An 11,566-nucleotide genomic window follows, 5' to 3' on the forward strand; every position below is an offset into this window, starting at 1 on the left:
CCAATAAGCAGTGTTTTTCGGTCACAATGAATCGACGAACAGTATTTTCAGCTACGGCTTTTCAAGCGAACGAACATGCTCTAAATCAACAGACAATACTTATAGTCATAACTTTTCTGCCAAGCAAATAGTACTTTCACATCCACAAGCATGGGCGGATCTAGCCGTGGGGTGGGCTCAAGCCCCTCTATCACCTCCATGACAATGGAACATCCATTTGAGCCATTCTAGTTATTCTAAGGCTCCTGTAAAACGTAGGAATTTTCAAGGAAACATATAGGCATCTCATAGGAATTGATCCAGTCGTCAGATGAAAACACACGAAAAACATGAAAAAAATCTCACAGTCCAAGAAAGGAATAGTAGGAAATGTTAAAAATGAGTTAAAGCTCTATCTTCTATAGATTTCTAGTTCTGCCCTGGCTCACATGCGCAGCTGTTGTAGTTTCTATTTTCTCGTGTCAGATCACTTCATCAGACCAATAGTATTCTCTCCATTCTAGTTTAGTCATTTCACTTACTTCAAGAGTAAAATTTATAGTTTTTTTACCAATATTTTGACCAACAATTTCTAACAATTCTAATACTACTTGATACTGTTAGGATTGTAATCACATGTACAATAAACTCCATCAATCTTATTGGGGCGCCGGACTCGTCGCTCGTGTCCGAGCTGCGGGCCACACAACGATAGCCTGAACATTTTTTTTTTGCCCCGCGAACTGATGGAATACTTTTTTTTAGCCTACAAGTTCAAAAATTTCCAAGATTTCTCGTTACATTAAATATTTGGATACATATATAGAGCATTGAATATAAATAAAAAAATAATTAATTATATAGTTTGCTTATAATTTGTGAGACGAATCTTTTTTTATGAAACGGTGGGGGAGCTCCCCACCCCTTTTTTTTGTATTTCATATTAAATAAAAGAATAGTTACAAAGGCAAGAGCCCAAGATTACAAGGTAGCACGCCCAAAACAAAAAAGGCAAAACTGTTACACGTAAGACTCTTTCCAACTACTAAGAGCAGAGCTAACAATGGGTGTTACAAACTAAAGCAATTTCATCTCTAAACTGCCTTTTCCACACCTGTATATTCTTCTGACCATGGTCAAAGATAATGTTGTTTCTTGTGTTCCAAATGATCCAGTAGGCAGTAATGAGAATTTCCCCCAAAGATGGGGTTGCTGAATTGTAAGCGTGCTTGTAAAATCATGTCCACGGGATTAAGGTTGAGGTCCCAAGAAATGGGGATTGTTTCCCAGCATTCTTTGCTGAAACTGCATTCAAAATATCATTGAGGTTCACATCCCATACTTTCATGCTTATCTTATCTTATTATCTTAGAGAGATTTACTTGTATGGCCCTCAAAAAATGTCTCTTCCTTGTATGGCTCTTTTTTTTAACTTTCTTCTATGGCCCTCAAACGAACTTTCATTCCTTCTATGGTCTTCCGTCTGTTTATTAGCACTTAACGGTGTTAAGTGGAGGATAAAAAGACCATAATGCCCCTGGTGTGAAAAATTTTCACAAAGTTGGGTTTGTTTCTTGTATATTTTGAGTAATAATAAACAAATAAATTGATAATTTGGACATTATAACAATACATATTTGAATCATAGTAAATATTTGGACGACATCACAATATAGTACAGTATGTGCTAAAAAATTATTTATACAAGAAATAAACCAAACTTTGCAAAAAAAATCACGTCAGGGGCATTATGGTCGTTTTATCCTCCACTTCACACCGTAGTGCTGAAAACGAACGGAAGGTCATAAAAGGAATGAAAGTTTGGTTAAAGGCCATAAAAGGAAGTTCAAAGAAAAAGTCTTGCATTTTTAGGGCCGTATAAGTAAATCTCTTATTATCTTATCCTTTGCCTTAAAGCAATGTGCGCTATTGTCGTTTACCCCCGACCAAGGTCGGACGATTGCTTGAGACTCAGTCATATAAGAAATCTTATTTATCAATCATCTTAGCCATACTCTAAAACGAAGCGTTGCATTGATATTTTCTATGTGCTTGTGGAATTATTCAATAGATCATAAGAAATACAAACAACTCCGAGTTCCTCCAATTGATTGCCTGTATCCTGCACCTCAAACAGATGATGTTTAATATCCTCTGCTATCTGAACCTTCATCAGTTGTCTACCTCCAATCGATTCCACTATTCAATTGCTGAAGCGCCCTAGAGACATGGTTAGTCACCGTGGAGCACCCTTCGCTACCCTGAGCCCTTGCTCAATCGTCGGCCAACCTTCATCCGATTGCACAATTGAGAGATCCCCACCCTTAGGAATCCTTGAATCTCCATTGTTGAGAGGATTTCCTCAATTATTGTCAAATCCAGTTTTGTTCTTTCGCTTGATAAGTAAATCTTAAAACTTTGCCACATTTCTTCGGAGTTGTATTCTCAGTAGCTATGAACAAGAAATTAGTCAGGAATGAGGGATGATTCAGACTGCAATCATTTGGAGATTTGGGATCGAATGATAAAAGTAACAAACACAAGAATATGATTATAAATATGTATTTACATGCACGATCACAAAGGCACTTTGCTCATATCGAGCCAAAGAAGCAATCTCCGTGGTCTCCCCAGAAACCTAGCCTTCCATGCAGGTTCTTCGCCCTCATAAACAAATCCACTCTTCTCGTACAGCTTTTGCCCTGCTATGTTGTCAATAGCGACATGGACATACAGGTCTGTTATGCCTGACAAAGTTGTTGCGAGCACACCAATTTGACATGAGCATAATGGTATCAGCAAAGAAAGAATAAGGACTAAGGGCTAAATAATTGCAAATCATGAGCATCGTATGAAAAAAAAGTAAATGGATCAACTACACTTACCCCATTCACGAGCTAATTTCTTGGACTTGTCAACCAATGTATAGCCTAAGCCCTTTTTCTGAACCTCCTTGGCAACACAGACATTGCTTAGGTACGCTCTTGTCTGGATGTCTTCATTTACCTATTGGCAATCCATCATGGAACAACATTTTCATTCAGTGAAGCAGTAGAACAAATTTGAGCATTTTGCACAATATCTATGCTTAGAAAAAAAAATATCTTGGCAGCCAACAAGGCTTCCCAAATGATCAAATAAAAGTGGGAGTGGCAGTGTGAAGTTTTTGTCAAGAAAAAGTTAGGTGCAGTGAGTTTATCTTTATTGCCAAAAAAAAACAGCCAACAGATTACAACTATCAAAAAATGACATTGATTGCATTATGAAAACTCAAAAAAATATACCAACTACTACTCTATCAAAAAATGACATCAAAGCAAGTCCAATAATACTAATCACAACTATCAAAAAATATGTTTTGACCATCAGTATTCTGCAATAGCATAGAAAAAGGAAGCAACAGTCGTACCCCAGGCTTCTTTCCAGTCAATTCATCTGGTAGCCAAAGACACTGATTAAGGTCTAAACTACCAACTACTACTCTCTCTTCTCCATCCTCCACAAACTGCACGTATAGCCAACTAAAATGACATCAATTTTAGAGTCAGATCCTTGATAGAGGAGCATCCATATTTACTTTATTGGAAATAACATAGACGACAACTGAAAAGAGGGCAGAATGTAATGAAAAAGACACGAGATGCCAGAAAATTGCATTATGAAGGGTATATTTTATCTAAATGAACAAATAGCAAATACTGTACCATTCCAGAAAAAGATGGAATATTAGTTTCTGTTGTTCTTTACTCCAAAAATAAGTGATCATAAAAATGAACTACTCTCTCCAGTCATAAAGCATGTCGTTTAAGATTTAGTAAAACCTTAAATACTACAAACACCAGTAAGACAATAGCTAGGTATACTATTTAGTTTATAAGCATGTAAGATTATGTGTAGATTTGTATCAGCAACTATTTTGCAAAACCTAATAAAATAGAAGGATTCTTAGAATATATATTCTAGAAATAGTGGTCAGAGGTATACATCAAACAGATGCAAGTTCAAATGTGAAAGTATTTTGGGGGGGGACATAGGAAATCTATAGACCAACAAAACTATTTACACGTTTCTTCTTATTATGAAGGCTTCAATGAACGTAGAACATATAAAAATGAATTTAAAACATTTTGTCTACCAATTTCAATAAATCCAGTTGGATGAAATGGAAAAGAACAGTGCCAAAGAAACAAACAATGTGATGAATTACAATCTGTACCTTGCATGTAGAACAAAGTTCCTCAGCTGACATTAATGATGGGGACAGTGGAACAGTCCCATTTATGCAAGAAACTCTTTGAAAATTTATCATCTTCCCAGAAATTCTATCCTGTAATGCTTCAAACTCCCTATCTGCAAGAGCTTTTCTGTGATCCTAACAGAACTTAACAAAATCGAGTAAAATTGAAGTCATTACATGACCGACACAATCATACAATGATGCAGTAGTGCAATCAGACAAAAAAGAAACAGAACATTGCATGGAAAGTGAACAAGGAACTAGTAAAAACTAAACAGGAATTTAAAACTCGGCCGGTGGGGGAAAGACCGCCCCCACGGTATTGTACTTAAGAGAGAAGGTCTCAGTACCCCGACCGAGAAAACCCCCGAACCCCCGCCCCATCCGTACACAGGGAGACGTAACCCTGGGGTGTGGGCCGATCTCTTTACCTGTGCTTTGGCCTGAGGCGAGCGAGGGGATATTTTTAACCACAGCCTGAAATTCGCTCTCACGGGGATTCAAACTCAGGACCTGTGGAGTGCCGCTCGAGTGTCTTAGCCACTAGACCAAGCACCCTTTGGCACTAAACAGGAATTTACATCATGCACAATATGGTATTTTTTATAAAGGAAGGATTTTATTAATTCACAATCATTACATCGAGTTGATACAATAATCGTAAGCCTCTGCATAAAAGCACACAGCCTAAACAAAACAACAATAAGGTATTGAAGTCATGATTCACTTCCTGCACAATATTGTATTGTTTTCAACAAGAAATCTTGTTTCACCTAACAACCAAAATAGACCTGACCAGAGGAGTGTGATTTCCAGCAAAGAATCTATCTATTAGTGAGATAGACAATCAATTTTAATCCCTTTCTTTTCCCAAATAATGTTGGTTAACCACCAACCACCATGGCCTGGCCCTAAATCCATCGGAAGTGCCTCCTCCTCATCTTCTTCATCTTGGGCTGAGCTCCCATGCCGGCACCGCCTCCTGCCAAGCTTCGGTGCCCCACCACATCCGCCGCTGCCGCTGACCGCCACTGCTGCTGCTGCCGCCAGGCTGTCTCATTGCCCCCCTGTCCTTGCCCCGCCCAACCGCCTTACCCCTTCCCACACTGCCTGGACAGCGGCGCCACCGCTGCCTCACCCCCACGCCGCATCCACACCCGCAGCTACCACCGGGCCAGCCTTCTCCCCAGCAATCCTTGTAAGCCCGCCGGATTCACATAAGTACCCAAATCCTAAACCTGACTGTAACATTGCCAGAGTTAGGAAAGAAGACAACGTGTCATTCTTGGAATCGGCAGAAAAATTCAATTGAGAGGAAGCCTTGAATCGGTGAAGATTAGCTTTACTCTTTCTTTAACAAAACTTCCATTAAGATTAGGATGCGCTCCGCATGCTCGTTCATAACTTGCGGCTAGAAATGAGCGCAGCTGTGGTATTGTGGCAATGTAACTGTGGCATGACAGAACAAAAGCCGTAGTCTGAAACGGAAAAAAATTCTCTGCACCACCGCCGCACAGAGAAGCAGTGGCGAATCCAGAAACGGACCATGAGGGGGGCTAAATAACATAGGCTATTTTTTTTTTGTTTGCTCAATACAGTACACTAATAGATATAGCTAAGATTGATAATTCAATATTGATTTAAAGTGTTCAAAGGCAAAGATTCGTAGAATAAGCATAGAAAAATACCAAATATATAGAATCTTTTGCAAAAAAAAAAAGAAACCTGTTAAAAGATTTTTGAGTCCAAGAGGGGGGCTGCAGCCACCCCAGCCCCCCCTGTGTCCGCCAATGCAGAGAAGCACATACGGCATGGCCTCATTGCGCCACACGTGTTCCCTGGCCCCACCCACCGTCCCACACCACTCAAGGCCAATAAGCTGAAGTCATCTCGCTGGTGGGCGGGTGGGCCTTCAACACGCGTCCCTGGCCCCACCCACCGTCCCACACCACTCAAGGCCAATAAGCTGAAGTCATCTCGCTGGTGGGCGGGTGGGCCTTCAACACGCGTCGTCCATCTAACGGGCCAGCAGGACACGCGTCATCCATCTAAACCGTGCCGCAGCAGGATCAGGGTGTGCGGCGGTGCTGCATAAAATTTTGTTCTGTCCGAAACAGGTAAAACGCCTATGATGATGTGAGTGTGACAAGAGCATTTAGAACATAACTTGGGAAACTGAAACTTACTAATCACACACCAATTTACAACACCTGGGCCCGTTTAGTTCCCCATTTGAGCCAAAAAAATTTAGGTTTTCGCCCACTATTCTGCATAATGGAGCTAAACACCATCCAAATTTTTTTGTCAAAATAGTTGTCATTTTTTATTCTGAATTTTGGCCTCAAGAGCCAAAAAAAAAAGCCCAAAAGGGCCTGGGACCTCATGCCAGCCTTTACTACCCCTGAAAATTTATGTTGCAATTCTGCATTTTGGATGCAACTAAACTTAACCTGAAAATTTTGGCATTTTTCATTTCACCGTTCCAAAGTAGTTGCAATATATATTTCACGAGATTCTTCCAAACTAAGACCAAATCACACAATTGGATTCATTCAACCTACCGAACACTTCAAGGGCTAATCAATCTAGTCGTCCAGTTCCTCCACACTTGCCGACTAAGAAACCATAGAGCCAAGAACAGCCTCGCGATCCAATCACAATCAGACAGCACGCCAGAAAACAGATGAGAAGGGATCAAGCACCTCGGTTCCGACGGAGTCGACGGCATACTCGTAGAAGGTGCGTACGCGGAGGCGCACGGCGGCGCGGAGCTCGTCAAGCGTGACGAACTCGCGCACGGCCACCGCCGCGGGACCGCCACGCTCCAGCAGCACGGCGCCATCAGTGGCCGAGGCGGAGGCGGAGGCGCGGCACCGGAGGCGCCGCACGGCAAGGCGGTCCCGCGGGCCGCGGAGCTGGGCGGAAGGAGGAGGCGCGGGCGGGAGCAGCCGCGACGCCGACGCCATTTCGGTGGATGTTGGTGTGATTCGTGTGGTTGGGAGGCGGAGCCGAGGCGTCTCCGCCACAGCTATGCTGTCACTGCGTTGTGCGCGTCTATTGCAGTGTTGCTGCTGCAGCATTTTAACTCCAGTTTTATGTTTAACTAGTTAAGTGGCCGTACGTTGCTACGGATATATATAGAATCTCATAATAGATAGCCTCACGTGTAGAACATATATAAAATCTCACCCATTCATTAATATTTTTTTACATAAAGCTAAATATTAACCATAGAAGAAAAGAGGCATGGTAGAAATAATAACCATCATGTTACAAATTAAACATAAAGTGACATAGTTATTAAAAATATATTATAATATAATAAGTACATCCAATCAATAAGATGTACACAAGATCATCATACGTTACGTGTCTCCTATTGTTCTCAGACTTCTTCTATTATCTAAAATGCAAATGGATACAACAAATGTTAGTAACAAAGAACATAAATGTAAGAAAATATAATAATTATACAAAACATAAGACAATACATTTCCATAGAGTGAGGACCTCTTTGTAGACAATATTTTTTGTGTATGTACCATTTATTTTTGTATTCTTTTTATCACTGGACAGGACAGCAAGGATCCTGATATTCAATCTGGCAGTAGCTCTAGATAGCGCAACATACAGCTGGCCATGAGAGAACACTGGTTCAGGCAAATACACACCAACATTGGGAAGAGTCTGCCCCTGTGCTTTGTTAATCGTCATGGCAAAACTGAGTCTAATAGAAAACTGCTTCCTCTTGAACTGGAACGGAAACATCTCATCATCCGAGGGACATAAGGGAATCCGTGGTAGGAAGATTCGCTTTCCGGTATGGTCTCCAACCATAATTTCTGCATCGATAATATTTCTTTGGAACCATCGAACCACCAGTCTGGTTCCATTGCAAAGTCCACCTGCAGGGTCGATGTTCCTTAGCAATATGATCGGACACCCAATCTTAAGCTTTAACACATGTGGAGGAAGACCATTGGGGTCAAAGTGTTGAGGAACTCAGATGGGTAGTAGTGGTGTGGATCATCCACTGCACTATCAAAGCTATGGTACACCATCTCATCCCCTTGGAAACGACTTATCATCTTCATGTTAATCATATCAACAGAGTCGTTCCGCGCAGATAATATTGCTCGTGAGGTGATGTAGCTCTTGTCTGACATATTGGCATTGAGGGCAGGAAATATGCAGTCAATTAACATATCAAGATCACCGTCTTTTCCATTCTGTGGTATGCATATATCATCAGGAAGGTGGATTTCACCATTACAATTAGCCTCCTCAGAGCCTCCCCCAATACGTAGCAAGTATTCTGCAAACCATGGATCGTTCTTTGCCCTCATGTTGCGCGCCAATTTGAGATGTCGCATGGAATTCCAAAGGTACGACATCCGCAGTGAGGCACCAACTATTTGTGCCCTAGACCCTCTTCGAACAACTGGGAGAACCTGCCTAAAATCTCCACCAAACACCATAGTCTTCCCCCCAAACGGGAGGTTAGGACGGTCCATGATATCACGGAGGCTGTTGTCTAGCGCCTCAACACCTTGTCTCTTCATCATTGTCACCTCGTCCCAAATAATAAGGGATGCGGTCTGAAGCAGCTTGGCAGTACCACTCTGTTTTGTGAAGGTACAAAAGGCTCCATCATCGAGGGTGAGGGGAATCTTGAAGCGTGAGTGGGCGGTTCTACCACCAGGCATTATTGACGTAGCAACACCAGATGTTGCTGTTGCCACAGCAATCTTGTTCTGACTACGTATAGTAGCAAGTAGGGCCCTATATAGATAAGTCTTTCTTGTGCCGCCAGGTCCATCCACAAAGAACAAACCCCCATGATCGGTATCAATAGCCGACATAATCTCATTGTAGGCAGCCCGCTGCTCCTCGTTAAGGGTCTTTGATAGTGCCATGTCATCAATGCTTGCCTCAACGCTAGCCTCCTCAAAAATCTCCCTGGGAATATCACCGGATGGATCATATGTGTCATCGATATCAGGAAGTGGGTACATCTTTATGTCCTTCTGCATTGATTCTAACAACTTCCGAATATCTATGAGGACCATCTGCTCCACCGCAAAGGTTGATTGGTTATTGCGCCTGTAGTCCTCTGACATTGCCTCCTTATGCTTTTCCCAGAGTTTTAATACATCACTCGGCTCACAAAAAACCAAGATTGTTGCAAAGAGCCTTCGCAGTGCATATGGCATCATCCATAGAGTAGCTTCAGCAAGGCCCTCGTGCAGCGTGTTGTCCACTTCAATGAGGCCCCTTCTTTCTGCAGCTTCACGGAAAGTCGGTAGGAGTGCGCCAGACACCGTCCTTAGATCAGTGAACGAGGTAGCACCAACCACATGATTTAGAAGCACCCTAAGATAGTAACGCTCCCCTTCAGCCGGATTGGCACATACAACTCTTCCGATCTGTCTTAAATGATTCTTTTGCGCCCTCCTAATCCATTGTTTACCTTGTGAGTCCCACTTATAGTACTTAGGAAAGTCCCGATACAATATACCACGGGCATGTTCAGATGTGTTGTTCTTCTCGAAGAAGGCTGTAAGCATCGACCTTTCAACACCTGGACGATTAAGCACTCGTCGAACACCTTCACATCAATGAAATGATACCATGTGCATGTCAGGAAGATGGAGCTGCAAGGACAACACCGAAGGGGACCTATCACTTATATCAAAACCATATATCCTCCATAAGGCTTCTGGTGGAGTTACCCATCTAGCATCCCTGTACTGTTTGATCTCATCGATGTTTCCTTCATTGTCCTCCTTGTTAGCCTCTCTCACAGCTACAGACGCGCGGTCATGACCCTTGTAAATGTACTTAAACAAATACTTGACGGCCTTGATGCTCCCACATGCTTCAACATTGATGTGGCAATTGAACAAACGTAGGAGGTATGGGTTGTAAGGCACGACCCATCTATTGTCAAGCTCATGCCCACGAACCTTTTCTTTTCTACCATCATCACGTCGTCTATAAACTGGGTATGAATCCTTGCCTTGTAATGTGGCATCACAGAAAGGTCATGGGTAATGGTTCTTGCATGATTCACGGCCCTTTGTGCATGGGCAGTTGCGATTAAGTACTCCACAGGGCCATGCATCATATGCTTTGTAACCATTTTATACAAGTCTGGATACTTCTTCTTGTTTGGGAGCTCGGCAGAGATGAGCAGGTCATACTGCTCTGGGCACGTGATCTTGTAGCGTCTGTCCATGATTAGCAAAAAATGTGCATGCGGTAGACCCCTCTTCTAGAACTCCACAACATACACGTGTGCACGGACCTTTCCAAGGATATCCTTTTTTAACAACACGTGCTTAAGCTCTTCCAGTTTTGCCCTAAAGACCCGATCAATAAGGTCTGGACGATCCTGTGGTGTTTGTCCAGGGTACAACTCACGCGTGATCTCATCACACTTTGGATTACATGTCATAGTCAGGAAGATGTCTGGTTTCCCAAACCTTCGCACCAGTGCCATGGCATCCATGTACCTACGCCTCATGTCCCTCGGGCCTCCGATAAACGACGAAGGCATCACGGTCCGCTTTCCAACAGCTTCTGATCTACCCTCACCAGCATGTAGGCTATCAACCAATCCTTGGTAGAGGTCGGCCCTAATCTCAGTTTGATGATTGCGTATGTAATCCAATCGAGAACTCTCGATTTTGATGTATGTGTCCACTGCAAATTGTTGGAAAAGACGCTTGCCATGAAGTATGGGATTAAAGATTCCTGGTCGTATCTGGAACTTGTAGCAGTAGTAGTCACGCACAGAAACACATAAATTTCCCGGAGAGTCTACAAAAACTATGGTATTAGAGGTGTTCTTGTGATAATGGTTTGATATACATGAAAAGTATAAGAAGATAAACAAACCTGTTTCTTCTTCTTCAGTACCACTACGAGCCTTACACAGGGCACGAGCCGCGTTGACATCCTCCATAGTAACACCTTTCTTTGGGATATCCATATGCCATCCAAGCTCACCTCTAGGGAAGAAGAGTGGGTATGAAAGAGCATCATAGCATCCATGGTATGATCGGATGCCATGCCTGCTCCTATCTTTCCCATGTAGGACTACACTATTCTCAAATTGACCAAGGAGTTCACTACCCTCGATCCAAACAGCAGCCACCTCCGAAGCCAGCGGTATGTTGTATGTCCTTTGGTCCAATCGCTGATCAAGGTTAAGTGTAAGATGATAGTCCTCGAGGTGTTCAGCTTTCCCTAGACTCCTCAAATGTTGTGAGTACGGGTTGTCACGAAGGATGGCCACCAGTCTGTCTATAACTTCTTTATCTTTTTTATACTGCTCTTCACGACACC

General features: G+C 42.6%; 1 protein-coding gene across 2 annotated transcripts; it reads right to left on the bottom strand.

The window, feature by feature from the left end:
• Positions 1,992 to 7,293, bottom strand: LOC8067950. Of its 2 annotated transcripts, XM_021465870.1 has the most exons (6): positions 6,919 to 7,293; positions 4,196 to 4,351; positions 3,389 to 3,484; positions 2,865 to 2,985; positions 2,549 to 2,726; positions 1,992 to 2,431 (listed from the first exon to the last, which is right to left on the bottom strand). In XM_021465870.1, exons 1-5 carry the CDS (start codon positions 7,180 to 7,182, stop codon positions 2,557 to 2,559), a joined length of 807 nt encoding a protein of 268 aa, XP_021321545.1. In that variant the 5' UTR covers positions 7,183 to 7,293; the 3' UTR covers positions 1,992 to 2,431; positions 2,549 to 2,556. The 2 variants fall into 2 exon arrangements, with proteins under 2 accessions (XP_021321545.1, XP_021321544.1); XM_021465869.1 differs by lacking the exon at positions 1,992 to 2,431 and having other exon boundaries at positions 2,446 to 2,726.

Source organism: Sorghum bicolor, chromosome 7 (assembly GCF_000003195.3).
Source record: "Sorghum bicolor cultivar BTx623 chromosome 7, Sorghum_bicolor_NCBIv3, whole genome shotgun sequence".
In the NCBI taxonomy this organism is placed as follows: Eukaryota; Viridiplantae; Streptophyta; class Magnoliopsida; order Poales; family Poaceae; genus Sorghum; species Sorghum bicolor.